General features: G+C 55.3%; 1 protein-coding gene across 7 annotated transcripts in view; it reads right to left on the reverse strand.

Moving 5' to 3' along the window:
* Nucleotides 1-352: 352 nt before the first annotated feature.
* GAS7 (growth arrest specific 7) overlaps nucleotides 353-15,640 on the reverse strand; it is a 203,053-nt gene continuing 187,765 nt past the window's right edge. For all 7 annotated transcript variants that reach the window (XM_082708220.1, XM_082708225.1, XM_082708222.1 and 4 more), the window contains 5 exons: nucleotides 13,604-13,732; nucleotides 13,138-13,261; nucleotides 8,946-9,025; nucleotides 7,204-7,302; nucleotides 353-6,625 (listed from right to left, as the gene is read on the reverse strand). In XM_082708220.1, the coding sequence (XP_082564346.1) occupies nucleotides 6,512-6,625; nucleotides 7,204-7,302; nucleotides 8,946-9,025; nucleotides 13,138-13,261; nucleotides 13,604-13,732 (546 nt within the window). In that variant the 3' untranslated portion in view covers nucleotides 353-6,511. The remainder of the gene's footprint in view (nucleotides 6,626-7,203; nucleotides 7,303-8,945; nucleotides 9,026-13,137; nucleotides 13,262-13,603; nucleotides 13,733-15,640) is intronic.

Below are 15,640 nucleotides of genomic sequence, written 5' to 3' on the forward strand. Positions count from 1 at the left end.
GTGGGTCTAGCAGCACGGTGCCCATCTCAGTGGGTGGGTGGGGGTGGGGTCCACATCCAGACGCCCTCAGCTAAGACATCAGGCACAAAATTATCGCCACCCCTGGGAGCCTGGAGGACTGCTGAGACCATTTATACAAAGGAGAGGGTGACAGTCCCTCCAGGAAGGAGGGTCACCCAGCAGGACCCAGTGTCTCCGGACAGTTTATTTTACATGGGATGAGTCTAACCATCTTGAGTGTACACACAGAGCCAAAGTCGGCGGGGGGGGGGGGGGAATGAGAGAGCATCTCACTTCCTGAAAACCCTTTAGAATAATGCAAAACAAGTATATATAGCGAACGCCTTCAAAATTTAAACCCTTTAAACATTTAATTCTTTAGCATTAATACACACAAATGCTGTTACGGGAGGTAGGGGTGGGGGGAGAGGGGGATGGGCAGGTTACAGCCTCTATAGGGATCAGAGTTTCAACAGTGTTACTTATAAATTATAGTACATCAATTTTATTTACTGATCTAGGCAGCCAGAGGGTGGAAAGATATACAATGTGGAGTAAACACATTCATACCGGGATGAGGAATGCTGGCAGGAGACACGGCTTTTTTAACATTAAAAATGTATAAAGTATTTAGCAAAAGTTACAGAAAACAGACCAAATAAGCAAGTTTATTTTGTTAGAAAATCCCACTGTCGTAGGGTTTGCTGATGTGCTCGTCTGTGAAAGGACTGACTGCCCCCCGACCCTCCTACCCCACCCCGCTATCATCTCCTTCCTCAGGGAAGGGAAGAGATGCAAATTTGGGACCCAGTCGCCAAGGGTGGCTGGTGTCCCTTTGAATGTCTGTTCCTGGGTCCAGATGGCTGCCTGGAGACCACAGCTCCCAGCAGCTGGTCTGCTGCGTGTGATGCTGGAAAGGGCGTGTCTCCGCTTACTTGACAGACAGAGGGAGTAAGGAGGTCCCAGGAGGGAATGTGACTTTAGTTTGGGTTACAGGACCCACGAGGTGGTGGACCGGGGACAGTCCAGTGCTCTCAACCTGGCGCCGAATGCTTTCCCTCTCCATCCCCATGATGGCACCTGTGTGCCCAGACCCTCTGGAGACCCACTACTGCTATCCTGTTAGGACTGCCCCTCCAACACAAGGGATCAGCGTCCCCCAAACCACACCCAAAGAAAGACCCAAAGACGCCCCCAGCCCCCTCAGAGGCACCTCCCAACAAGGACTCCTTTCTAAGCCCCAGCATCAAAAGGGTTAGGAAAAACAAAACATCCGTTCCTGTCACCTCATTCTCACCCAGACCTGCTGCAGCAGGTGGGGGGTCCTTCACCTTCAGGAACAGGCCAGACAGAAGCAATACTCCCATGGGGGCGGGGGCCAAGAATCATCCCTGGCAAAACTCAACTCAGATGTGCCCGAGAACGGGGTCCCGCAGACTTGGGCTCCACGGCCCACCCCTCCCCTCCTGGCCTGGCCCCAGGAATGTCTTCCGTTGGCTCGGAGGGCTACCTGGTTGCCTCCAAGGGCTCACCTCTCCTCTAGCAGGGCACCATCGAGACCCGATTGGGAGGAGTTGTCACCTGGCGGTGGGGAGATCATGCTCCTTGCCTGCCCGGTTGGCTGGGTTTGGGCTCGTCTCTGGCACTATCTGCCGCTCCCTCCCCGTCCCGGGGGCTGCAGGCACAGGCTTGGCTCGGTGTGACCACCTCAGCAAGGGTCCAGCAGTGCCAAGCAGCTCACGGGAAGAGGCTTTGTCTCCATCCTGCTTGCCTTGGTCCTTGGAAATAGACCTCAGGACATGAGATCTAAGATCGGGGTTGGCGGGGAGACCCCGAAGGTAATGACGTACAAGTGTTCCTTTCAGGGCCCTAGGCAGAACTCCCTCATTCTCAACAGCTTGGGAAACTCTTAATTTTAGCTCCATTCATGTCTAAACGAGAGAAGCACCAGGGGATCCCTCTAGGGAGGACTTCAGACATCACCATGCACAAGCATGCTGATGGGGCTCAGGACAGGCATGATAGTGTTGGGTACAGACCTGGAGAAATGAGAAGGGGAGGAGGGAGAGCAGTAGCTGGAGGAGACTGGGGACACCAGAAGGCACAGCTGCGGCCTGCTGATGGAGGAACAGAGATCCGGGGAGAGGTCACGGCCAGCCCAAGGTTGCCCTCTGTGTTTCCACCCGCACTCTGTCCATTCACCTTCCACGCCCCCCTCATGAGGCTCAGTAGAAGTCGAAGGCCGTGTGAGCTGAAGCGAGCCCCCCTCCCTCCCCAGGAGTGCATGGATCTACCAGCCAAGGTGCAAGCTTTGGGATGCAGCAGAAGTGGGAGGCACCCCTCCCCCAGCCCCCCAGCCCTTTTCCGCACAAAAACCTATAATGAACCACGAGGGCAAGTGTGAGCTCCAAGAATGATGGCGGGCACGGCTGGCATTGGAGGAGCCTTGGGAAGCACAGGGAGCAGCCGTGCAAACAAGCGGAGGACCCCAGGTCCGGGGCCTCTAAGCCAAACAACGCATTTCACAAGCGAGGAAGCCCGTGGTTCACCCGTGTGACAGCGTGCGATTCCACGAGACATGGGACGTGCTAGGGACGCACACAACATGGGTGACCCGAAGCATGAAGCCAAGGGAAAGCAGCCAGACTCCACGGCTACATCAGGGGCTCCTTTCATAGGACATTCTAGAAAAGGCAACCCCATAGGGTCTGACCATCCACTGGGGGCCGCCGGTGGGGGGCAGGAAGGGGAGCAGGTGTGGATGATCAGCTCTTAAAGGAGCTGGAGGGAATTTTCAGGCGTGAGAGAAACAGGATGATGATTTCAGTGGTGGCTGTAAGACTGCAGGGTTGTCAAAATTCACGGAACCCTATACAGTAGGGCGCATTCCACCCTAGGTCAGTAAACTTTAATACTGTATGTTTAAAAAGCTCAATCTGAAAAACAAAACAAAACCAAAAAAACCAAGGTGGTAGGTCTGGGAGGGGCGGAAGGATTCAGGGGATACGCTGGTCTGTGCCCCACTTAACACGCCTCAAGTGCTTTCCCTACCTACCTAACCATCAGCGGGTCTGAAGAATCCTGTTTAAACTCTCCCTGTCAAGGCCACTCACGGCTGGAAGTAAAATCACATCAACAAGCCAAAGTCTTAGACGTCCTTTGAAGTTTATGGCTTGTATTTCCAAGAAGGGACTTTGGTTCCGCCAAAATTCTTTCGTACCCATCCACTAAGCTAGTAATTGATTGGTTTTCACAAAGGGAAGAGAAACAGCCGTCCTCCCCACTGGTTTGGGAGCATGGACACTTGTTTTTTTGCTCGCTCCGGTCATGAACCAGCCCCAGGGAGAAGCGCCTCCTTGGGCAGAGATCCTCCTGGCCCGACAGGCACTAGGTGGGGGACACAAAGAAGGCCCAAGGTGGTCCCACGGGCAGCTGGCCTCGTGGTCCGGTCGTCCAGGGCTTGGCAAGACTGATCAAGAGTGATGGAAGGAACAAATGGCTTTGCCCGGAGGTTGTTGCGCCAACCAACGCATTTTGAACACCATTTATCTTAGAGATTTCCCCCCCACCCAAAATCAAATGCAATCATGTCTTATAGGAGGCAGGAAGAAAGGGCTCACTTGTTCTTAGAGGACCACGGATGTGCCCGGAATATTCCAGACACTCAGCACAAGCCCGGCCACACGCTCTTCTATCCTGAACACCGACATTGACAAGAATAAAGGAACTGGTTAGAGGGCTACTCCGGAGCCCTGGGATGTTCTAGACCTCAGCCTCGTCTTGGTTCACCCAGAGTGGGAGCCCCGTTAACAGACCCTGCTCCTCACTCCCTGGGTTCATGGGGCATCCCTGGGCTTCGTTCTTTCCTGTCAAGTGAGGAGAGTTATTTAAAAGAAACGAGAGAAATCTGAGATCGGAGTTGCGTCCAGGCTGTGAGAGACAAGGGATTCCATCCTTAGGGTCCACCTTCCACCCAGCCAGGAAACACCACCCGGTGGTGGTTCGTGTTAGGATGACAGGCTCCGAGGGGGTTAAACGTGGAAGGGGTGCCATGCTCCCATTCCACAGAGAGATCTAGAGAGCCCCTGCCTCCACAGAGAACAGAGGAGACGGGGAAAGAGCGTGTGTCCTGCATGTAGCTACAGTTCTGTGCCCACAGGATGCCTGGCTTGACTCCAGTATCTGCTCAGTGGACGAACAAATGAATGCAGGTCTACCAGCCCAACAGAGAGAATCCCTAGAAACCGCAACTTTGCAAAGAACGCTCGTACATGAAGGTCAAGGTTACTGACCTGCCAGACTCCCGGAGAAAACATACGTCTATGCAGAAAGGAGAGATGCTGGCTGGGCTTTCCCCTGCCCTGTGTTGTCCCCAGAGCTCACTAAGCTCTTTGATGAAGGAAGGAGCACAGAGAAAAAAGAAAATAATGTGAGGAGGCTAATGAGCTCGGGGTGGGGGGATGGGGTTTAGGAGGCGGGGAAGAACGACTTCAGAAAACCCACACTGGGCCAATTCAGGTTCCCCTGGAGAGGCAAGAGAGCCCCCTCCCCCCTGTCTCAGGGAGGACCAGAAGACTCGGGAATCCTCGCAAGGGAGTGAGAAAAAATAAAAAACCAATGAGCCGTATCACACTCAAAATATCTATGTTAGTAACAAGGCTATTGGCTTTGAGCACTTGAAAATCACCCACAAATTCGTCCACTCGGTCACAAGGCAATTCCTACCAGCACCCACTGTTCATAGACAAACCAAGACAGAACATCCTAAAATCAGTTGCTGGTGTCATGGCCCAACCCCCAATCCCGAAGGAGCGGTCCTTCCTGTCAGGGACAGATCCAACCTCCACACTGACCTTCTTGGTTGGGATGGTTCACCAGGACAAGCGACAAAGCGTGGCTTACTCTAGGATACTGGGCATCTTTCTAAACTGTGAGAGCCCAATTCTGTCTCAGAGAAAGAACGAGGTGACAAAAGACTCCAGATGAGTGAATCATCAACTCCTGGCATGAAGACCGAGGGACCCAGAAGTTGTGCTCTTAGGACCCTACCCTTGGAGGGGGCGTATGGGTGCTGGACGTCCAAAGTCCTCCAGGGGAAAGATGAGTGAAGAAGGATGGGTTCTCAGGGCGTGGGTTCTCGGCTACCATCTGTCCCCTGCTGGCCAAGTGACCACCTTCGGGGTGTGAGGTGTGGGTGGACACTGGAGTGTCACCACTTCTTCAGGTCCCTTGGTGTGGATTCTCAGGGTTGGACATGGTGGAGAGCGGGGTTTGCTGTGTTTCTATAAAGGGAGGGACGGATGAGCGGTGTCCTGAATGCTTCTCATGTCCCGCCCAGATCCGCGTTTCCCAGGAATGAGGAGGTGGGGAAAGGGGAAGGCGGTACCAGCACCAAGCAGGGCTCCGTGCGGGGCTCCGGAACGTGCAGGACAACATGAGGCTGGGGTGGCAGGACACTGGCTTGGAAGGGGACACCCCGTGGAGACCGTGAGAGCCTGTCCTCCCTGTGCCATGCCCACCAGGGAGAGAAAGCCACACGGGGAACCCCCCCGCCCCCGCTCCAAACACAAGCAGATGGAGCTCTCTGTGGGGGATGGGCAGGGGTGACCGAGAGCCATCCCAACCTGTCTCCCACAGGGGACTGGGCCAGCCCCGTGAGGAGCCTGGGACGGGGGCAGGGGTGGGCAGCGGGAGCCTCCCTGAGGAAGCAGGGAAGTGTGGGATGGAATGGGGTCTCCAGCCGGGAGACTTCACAGGAGATGCCTGACCTAGCGTGAGACGTGACTCAACACTCCGACTTGTGCTGAATGAGGTAGTGCCAGCCCGACCTCTCCAGGCAGGGTCCGTCTGCGCGGAGAGGGGCCAGGCCTTAATCCCAAGACCCCAGATGATGGAAAAGGGGCCAAGAGCCAGGAAGTGAGCTCCCAGAAGGCGACAGGAAAAAAAAAAAAAAAAAAAATAGAAGAGGGTGGGCTGGGCTGCAAAGAATTCTGGGTGTGGGGGGGCTGTTGAGCTGAGCCGTGCCTTCCTGCGACAATTCTGATCGTGATACTTGGTTGGAGACAGGGACCCTTCCCCCACGACCATCCAAAGCCCAGGACACAGGGGACCAGCTAGACAGAGGGCCTCGGGGCTTCCAGGGGCACACGTGGGTGACACGGCTGGCTCTGGGTGGGGAGGTGACCCCTGCGGGGCTCGGCAGGGACCACCAAGCTCCAGCCTCAGTGTGTCCCTGGTGCAGCAAACATAGCGCAGGAGTCGGGGGGCTTCCGCCTTGGGGACAAGGGCGGGGCTGTGGATCCGTCTTCTCGGCCTGGGCGCACTGGCCGCTCCCAGCAGGGCCTCCCTTCTGGAATCACCCCGGCTCGGCAGACCAGGACCAGGACCAGGACAGTGGGTGGGAGGGCAGGTGTACTCGGCAGCGGGCCCCGTGGCGGGCACGGCCACCTCCTCTCCATGGGACCCCCAGCCCCTCTCCTTGGCAGGACCCCCCGGGGCCGTGCGTGCCCATCTAAATCTCCATGTCCACGGGGCGGATGTTGCCTGTCTTGTGCTCTCGGACCCACAGCTCCCTGTCTTTGGCTGGATCCACTTTTCGAAGCAGCTGGTCCACAGGCTCTACTGTCTGCAAGGGACGGAGAAGGGGTCACAGTCAGAGCCTGCGGCCATGCCGGGGACAGCAAAGACCCCTGCAAGGTTCGGCGGTGCACAGGGGTGTGAGAGCGGAGAACCCCGGGGCTCTCGTCCCCATGCTGCGTCTCGTTCACTGCACTCTGCCTTGGGCCCGAGGGCCTGCATGACTAGGCAGGGGGCCCCAGGGCTCCAGGTCCGGGACCACCCCCTCCACCTGTCCCCACCTGAACATCCCAGAACAGGGCCGATGGAACCTTAGCTTCAGGGAATTGGAACGTTTCTGGATTATTTATTTTTTGGCAAGAAATTTGCCAGGGGAGGCGATAAGGTCTCAGCTCTTTTAACTGTCACGGCCTTCTCTGTCCTTGGGCTGACAGCTGACGTGTGGGATGACCCACGCAGGTGCCCAGGATGGTCCGTGAGCCCATCCCACGGGCCCATGCACCTGCCACCCCCCACCGTCAGGACAGAGGCATTTGGAGGGGCTGCTAGCCCGCCCCTGCCCGGCGCCCCTCCCCCACCCCTTCCCGCAGGGGTCCTGCTGGTCTTGGCCCTGGACAGGCGACTCACACTTTGGTTGAACATGTCCGTCTCGTGCCTCAGCTGTGTGTACTGACACAGGTGCTGCCGGATCATCTCCACCCTCTCCACCTCCAGCCGCTCCAGCTCCTGCCCGGCGTGGCGGGGAGGGGAGAGACGGGACACACCCCTGAGCCTGAGCCCACAGCGGTGGGGGACCCTCCCCCCACACAGGTCCCAGCCTACCCTAGCCACACAGCACAAGTCACCACCTGCTTCGAACAGGTGTCAGGGGACCCTTGGGGGCTAAACTCACCCAGCATCCAGGGGGCGGGGAGAGGGGAGACGCAGCAGCTGTGGTTTCCCTGACTCCTGCTCTGCAGGATGCAGTGGGTGCTAAGAGCTTCGTGTGCATTACTTAACTGTCCTCTGTCATTTTAAGAGAGAGCCTCTGATCTGTGACATCACTTGCCCAAAGCCCAGGGCATTATGGGAGGAGCGGGATTCGAACCAGGGTCTGGATTCTGCCATAGGGCAGCCCTGGCCCCGGTTCCCCGTCAGGCTGGACACGAGTCACATGTAGAGATTCTGTGTCTCGGACTCTTGGGGCTTTGTCCCTGGGCCTCTGCTTTCTCTCCTCTGTCCGGTTCAAGCGCAGACTAGAGACCAGGCCAGGGGATGTGGGGGTGGGGGAGGCAGGTGGGCGAGGAGTCAGACGGCCACGGTCAAATGGAAGAGAGAGGGTTTGTCCTTCGGTTTCTAGATGGTTCTGCATCTTTGGAATTTAGGGGATCAGGCTGCTATTCTGTGCACAAGTAGGTCACTGCCCAGGTGATTAACTGGGAAGAAGGGTAAAGCAGGGGGCTTAATTAGGAGATTAACCAGGAGGAAGACTAGGTCATGGTCCCTGGGGGAGGCCTCTCATCTGCTCCGGGGGGCGGACACCTGGGCACGCAGAGAGTTAGTCTTTCCTGTGCCGGATGGACGAGGCTGGCTTTGGGCAGTGGACGATGCAGTGGACTTGGCCCAAGTGCCAAGCACACTTTGTCGTCCAGCCCAACAGAAGCACACTGAGGATGAGATACTGTCCCTTCATAAGAAATACTCGGGAGGTGCCCGGAGCAGGGGGGCGCTGCCCAGTCAGTTCTGACTCCTGGTTTCGGCTCAGGTCTAGATCTCAGAGTTGTGGGACTGAGCCCCAGGTCGGGCTCTGCACACAGGATGGAGTCTGCTTGAGATCCCCCCCACAACTGCCTCTCCCCACCGTGCGCTCTCTCTCTCTCTAAAATAAATACATCTTTAAAAAAATACTCAGGAAGACAAAAAAGGGGGTCTGATGCCTATTCCCTGCACTCCTTGATCAGAGGCCTCCACTCCCATTCCTTCTAAACAGCTATCCCAACCTCACTCCGTATGTGTCCTCTGTCTAGGACGGGCAACCCTGCCGGGGGTGGGTAGGGTCACGCTTTTCCTATAACTTGACTATTTGTCCTAAAGGCTCCACCGTATGTTTGGCTGAAGGCATCCTTGGTCAACTCTGACCCCTCCGGGGATAGCCCAAGAAGAGTAATAAGACCCAACCCCTGGCCTGTGGTCACACAGCTGGAAGTGCCAAAGCAGGATCTGAATCCACAGACCGGCCCAGAGTCAAGATCTTGACCTTAGTGATGGAGAGGATCTAATGGGCACTTCTGTGGCCACCTCTGCCCCATCCCACGCCCACCAGCATTCCCCCTGGGGTATCCTAAGCACTAGCCCCGCGTTGACAAGCTCTCACATCTCTGTTCACTCACCAACGTGGTGGTCACCATCTCTTCAAACCACTTGGACTGGGCTTGGTTGTAGAGGTCCACGCAGCGCATGAGGTCATCCCCTGGAAAAGATCAGTAGCCACCATCACCCTCTGTCCTGTCCTCACCATGGCTGCCCTGCCCCATCCATGCTCCAAGCCTTCTCCTCTCCCTAGGTCACGGAGGCCACCGGGAAGTGGAGGAAGGGGGAAGAGAGCGAAGGAAAGGGGAAACCCCTGGATCATGAGTGTCCATCTGAGCATGACCCCAGATACCAAGAATTCAGGATGAAGTGTGAAGTGTATGTGTGTGTGTGGGGGGGAATGCTCCTAGGAACCCCCAATCCTACCATGAACCCAAGAAATCCTTCCCTCTCTAAAGATGGCACTTTCATTTGGCACTGGAGAGTCTTTCTCAGTTAAAACATGTTATATGCAACTTAGAAGGAGTTAAGCATTAAAGAAGAGTCTGGAAGTTGCACACGTGTGTGTACGTGTGCCGGAACGTAATTCCAAAACACAAAACAATGTGTCTGATGGTCTGCGGCTCATTCACACACACACACACACAGGTATGCTACGCGCCAGGCCCAGGACAGTGGCCACGTTGGGCAACAGGGGATGGGCGGGAGGGAGTGAGCTCTTTTTAATTTCACAAAAGAGAGATGTGAAACCCACTGAACTCTTCAGTCTTGACGGCTGGTCCACTATTTTCCAGAAGGCAGGTACACGTGAAACATCTTGTCATGAGGAAGAAAACAAACCGTACAACAGGTGCAAGTGTGACCGCCACGTGCCAGCCCCAAGAACCTTGGTTTTCCGATTGTCACGGGGTTCCAGAGACGGGGAGGAATCCCGGTCTGTGCTCTCAATGGGCAAAACTCGGGAGCCAGCCCCAAGCTAACGGATTCGCTCTAAACCTAGTAATTGCCGCGGATTCAAAGTTCTACCTCTAACCACATCCCTTGGGGCGCACGTGTATCCTGAAATGGAAGTGAAAGAAATCAGGGAGACATACGTCGACATGACCCAGGGCCCAGCTCAGAAGCCTCCTCCGACGAACCACCCCGCTCGCTGAGAGATGAGCCTGAGGAACAGAACCCAACCAAGGGGTCCTGATCCATCGCCAGTGAATGGGTCCCTAACCTCAAGAAGGACGGACTTGGAGAGAAGAGAGTACATACGTCACTGCAAACACACTCCCACCAGGAGCCCAGGAGCCCAGGCCTGACCAACAGTGGCGAGGGGCGGTCAGCATGTCCCTCTACAAACCTACAATACTCAAACCCCCACTGCCCTCTTCATCAACCCTGATCTTGAGAACATGCTTTGGAATCGGGTAGCTGTAGGAGATGGTGTCTTCTGTCTACGAAGCCAGCCCGAGGGTACCCTTTGGAACAGAAGGAATTAGGGTCACGGCTTCTGGACCCGGAATATCGGGGCTGTCCTACCAGCTCCACTGTCTGGTAGCTGTGTGATCGTGGACAAGTCAGTTACCCTGCCTACGTGCCTCAGGCTCACCACCTACACAATGGGAGAGCAGCGGTACGTCCACGGAGTGACGGGAAGATTAAGAAGTCACGACATGTCTAGTGTTTGCAACGGACGCCGGCGGAGTTGGCACAAGAGGAACACGAGCTATGGTGAGGGCAATGATGACCAAACGCAATCCAGCCCCGCTAGGACCCAGAGGTGTGCCCTTCCAGAGGCTTCAGGAAAGAGGATGGAGGAGGGGAAAGGGAGGGACGGAGGCAGGGAAAAAGAGCGGGCGTCTTCCCGGTGACGGGCCATCCAGGAACATGGGGACAAGCAGTGTCTTTGGAAGAAGAGATGGTGGGATTCTGGGTCCCAGCGCTCCAGGACCGTCACCATCTGTGAAGGGTACAGAAATACCCCCCGCCCCCGCAGGAAGACTGGGGGCTTGGATGTGGATGCCCTGAGGCAGAGGGCCTGGCGCCCGGCACACAGATAGGGTTTTGGAAAGGCAGAATTTTTCACAGTGAGATCCAAGGACGAGGATGGGTCACTTCTGTCACAGCGTCACTCCCAACTGTAGAGCTGAGACACCGTGTTACCTGATTAACCCACAACAACCTGAGACACAAACAGCAAAACCAGAAACCTTTACTGCTAGGCAGGGTCCTGGCCGGCGGAAATGTAACATTCTTCTGAACTTGGCTGACATGTTCTAGAAAGCGCAAAAGGCGAGATTATGGAGAATGTGAGAGAAATGAAAATAAGAAGCTAATTACTGAGACTAGGAGAAGGACAGCAAAATACCTAGGGTACGAGAGAAATGAAAACATACCAAAAAAATCAAAACTTGAGGACCAAGGCCAAAAGCAGTGGTGTGAGTTCAAAGAAACACCCGGCGGCTCAAATATGCACGCGTTTACTTCTTAAACCTGGAGCCAAAGAAAAAATGCGATCGGAAATATATATATATTGAAAAAGTTCTTTCTAAATCACAAAACCCAGAACGCATAATAAGAGGAAAAGACCGTTCTTCCAAAAATTTTGAGAAGAAAACAAGCCAAGGCAGGGTGGGAAGGGCGGGGAGAGAAAAGAAAGAAATACAAAGAAAAAATAAAGATAAATGGCAACCTTGGAAAAATATTTGCAATTCAAACCACAGGAGGTTAATTTTCCGGACCCATCATTCACCACTGTCAATCAACCCGTCAGAATCAAAGAAACACAGGAGAGGACGGAAGTTCATCAGTTTGGTTCACAGAAAAAAGTCACAGATGACACAGAGAAGTCGATTTTCGAAAAGCTCAAATTCACTCAAAAAGGAACGTACATCACCAACGAAACAGTGGTTCTCACCAAACAGCTAGGATGGCGGAGTCTGGTCTCACGCAGTGCGGACCAGAGCTTAGGGGACGGGCATCCCTTACACGCCCACAGTGGACACCCCTCTCCAGAAAGCAGTTTGGAACCAGCCACGTAAACAAACCCAACGCTCTGACCCGGAAACTCACATCCACGCTCTCTACCTGCACGGACCGAGACTCACAGACACGCAGCTACAGTGACAACATCGTTAAACACCCACCGACCATCTCAAAGTCCTAGAAGAGTCCATCAGGGGAATCATGGAAAAAAAAAAAAAATTGGGGGTCTGGTCTCAGCGTACGTGGACATCATTCGACCACTGAGAAAGTCTTACGTACGGGATCAGATGGGTAAATAAATGTACAAGTGACAGAAGCTATCTCGGTAAAAATATAAGTTCAGGACATAGACGAGCAGCTGATCTAACGAGTCTACATTTAAATATTAAGAAAACGTTTTTTTAAGAATTCAGGCATGAGGAAGTGTTGATGGTGATTATCCCCTAATGGATAAGATTTTATATTAAGTGCTGGTTACCTTTTTTATTTTTCGCCAAGCGGCGACCTAATTTTATTTTTAAAATAATGAAATAAGTCGAACGAATTGAAATAGACTCTCCCCGTCCCGGGTCTGCCTTCCCAATCCCCGGTTAAGTATATTACGCCTTCTATTTCTGGATCCGGTTATCGCCACCAGGTTAAGATCTTTGTCCATCAAATGTCGAGTCTACACTACACCGCTCTGTGACTATTCCTACACCACCGTGTCGTCCCGTCCAGACGGCGGCTGCTCCGTCCTGTAATGAGTTTAACCGTGCCAGATCACCAGAAACTCAGGTGAGAAGGGAGACCATCTGATCCGAACCCTAATGACAGCACGCGCTTTAATCCCAGAAAGCCATAAACAGCATTGTCCTGGTGTCAACTTGGACGTTCTGAAGAAATACGTACTAAGTCTTTTTTTTTTTTTTAACTGGTTCTAACGGGCCATCCACCCCCTTCCTTGTGCATCGGCTAATTTTTACCACAAGGTGGAAGCAGAAGCCAACTCACTGGGGGGGAAATCTTTGCAGGAGACTCTGAAATCCGGTTCTTTTGTGGGACAAAATGTCAGACTCTGTGGCAGGGGCAGGAGTCCCCCTGATCACCACTGGGCAGCCCTGGAGCCTCACTTGCTGGGTGGACAGGAGGCCTGAGTTCTGGGTACGGGGAGGAGTTTCTCCACCTCCTGAGCTCCAGGGCAGCTCCCACACCAGTAGGGCCTGGACACAGAGCTGCAGCCCCCCCACCCCCACTTCCTGCGCCTCCGAGGCCCCGGGAGAGGGGTGGAGAGGCAGGGCTGCCCGTGGCCACACTCACCAGCCTGTGTGGACTTCCTCCGTGCCTTCTTGATGTCCTCCTCCGTCTTGTTGCTCAGCTTGATCTCCAGCTGCTGGGTCTTCATCTCCAGGTCTCTCTGCCGCTCCGTGAGGGCCTTCCGGGCCTGGGGTCGGACGACACAGGGAAGCTGGCATATGGGGCTCCAAGCCGGGACGGCCCCGCAGGTTCCACAGCCCAGCCTCCCCTTTGCTGGGAAAGGGTCCTCTCTTCTCCCCGTGTTCGTGAACATTTTACCCCGGCAGTGCCGAGCAGATGATGGCACCCGCCACCCCATTCTGGGGCCAGAGGGGCCCTTCCATGGCCGCAGTGGGCAGGGGCTGGACGTGCCCCCCGTCCCACACCCCACCCCGAAGCTGGAGGCTAGCATACCCCCCCATCCCCACCCCTAACCCACCACCTGGGGACAAAGGCCTCTGCCAGCAGGCCCGGCCCCCCAGGCTCCCACCTTCTCCACCGCGGCATAGCGGCTGGCCAGCTGCTTGCGGAGGTCGGCGATGTGGTGGTCACACTTCTTCATGTCCTTCTTGAAGTTCTCTCGGAAGTTCATCAGGGGTTTCTCCACCTCGCTGTGCAGCTGTTGAGGACAGTTTTGGGGGGGGGGGGACACGTTCAGGACCCCGGGGCATCAGCGGCGTGGGAGAGAAGGTGCAAGGAGCCACGCAGCAGGTCTCGGGTTGGGGGGTCGCCTTAGCTGGTGAGACCCCAGGATTCACACCAACGGACGGAGGGCTTGTTGTCTAAGCCTTTCTGAGCCCTTTGCCGGCGGCCTCCTGCCTCCTCCAGGCACCCACGGCTTCTCATGGGACTTTGCTCAGGTCCTGAGCGGACGCTGCTTACTTTCCAAACTGGGATTTTTCTGGGGGCAGAAGCCAAGCCACCATCTCCTCATCCCCAAGCACGGAGCACAGTGATGGCCACGTGCGGGCCATTTAATGAGATGAGCTCGGTCAGTTCTGTTTGCTCAACGTCTGCTACGGGCCAGGTGCCTGAGGCGACAAGGATGGTCCGGACACGGCTCAGAACTCTAGGAAGCCGTGGTGGGAACCTCGCCCAAGGCCGGGAGGAACTCACTTCTCCAGACCACATGGAGACAGGTGTACCTTCCCTCCCGGCAGAGGGAGCCGGCCTCCTACTCCTGAGAGCCAGAGAGGGGCTGGTGTTCAGGCACTTTCTCTCCTCCCTATTCCACTCCCTTCGTAAGGAGACCTTTTCCCGATCAGTGTGGACCTGCTGCGGTCAGAGCCGAGGGAGCAGCCCAGAGCCCAGGCGACAGGCTCTCATACTCAGCCTCCCAGAACCTCCCCCCCCCAACTAGCCCCCTGGAGTCCCCAACTCAGCTCCCAGAGCTCAGCATTCCAGAGCCCTCTGACTCAGATTTCCAGAGCACCCCGGCTCAGATTCCTAGAGTGCCTCGGCTCAGCCTCCTGGAGGCCCCCGACTTGGCCTCCTACGGCCTTCTTCCAGCTTTGCAGGGTCCCTCACCCTGCACCTGTCCCTGAAGCACCTCTGGGAGACTCAGCTGAACTTCCCTGAACACAGGACCTCCCAACACGGGTTCTACTGCTTCTCTCTCTTCCTCCTCACCAGACTCTTGCCACACTCCCTTTTTCTCCAGAGCCCCCAGGACTTCCGTGTTTGTAGCCCTAAACCACCAAACACATGTGACTGTGAGTTCCGAGAGGGCAGAGACCTGTGGGCTTTGTCCCGCTGTGTCCACAGCGTCCGGCTGGAGCTGGCGCGGGGTGGGTGCCCCTTTACTACCTGGGAGAATGACACAATCTTCAGTGCCTGATGCCTGAGAGAGAAGTGGATGCCTTTGTTGATGACCTTCAAAGGCTAACAAAGCACAAGCCAACCAAACACCGTGCCCCCCATGTAAATGCCTCATTTTTCTGAGCCCCCAGAAGTGGCCTTGCCTAGGAAGATAGCCCCACCTGCTGGCAGCCTGCAGGACATTACACACTTGGGAGCTGCCCAGAACACACAGTCACTTTCCCATATAGATCAGATATTGGCGAAGAAGTGGCTTCACTTAGTTGCTGTGGACACCTGCTCTTGATTTTTTTTTGGTGGGGGGGACTGATGAGAGTGAACTCAGCCTGTTGATTTGGTAACTCGGAGGTCGCTTTCCAAGGGCCTAGGAAGTGAATTGATTTCCAGAATTCCATGTGCCCAAGAGTTACCCAGAGGGACAACAGGATTCCTGGGTCCCAGCCCCAGGTCCTGTGGTCTGGGGAAGGGCCCCAGAACCTGCCAATACACCAAAATGTGTCCCCCAGATTCCAAACTGACTTTCTGGAAACGTAATGCCACTTGTGGTCACAGGCATGTCTTTCCATAGACAGAAACCCATGGATTCTCCTATATTTTTAAGTGTGCTTTCAAAAGACTATTTGTTTCTTTAAGAACGCTGGCTGGGTGTCCGTCCCTACTTGCTCCTTACGTCTGAGCACCTTAGTCTGCCCAGGGCCAGAAGGCCTTC

This window comes from Mustela nivalis (genome assembly GCF_964662115.1).
Source record: "Mustela nivalis genome assembly, chromosome: 17".
Lineage (NCBI taxonomy): Eukaryota > Metazoa > Chordata > Mammalia > Carnivora > Mustelidae > Mustela > Mustela nivalis.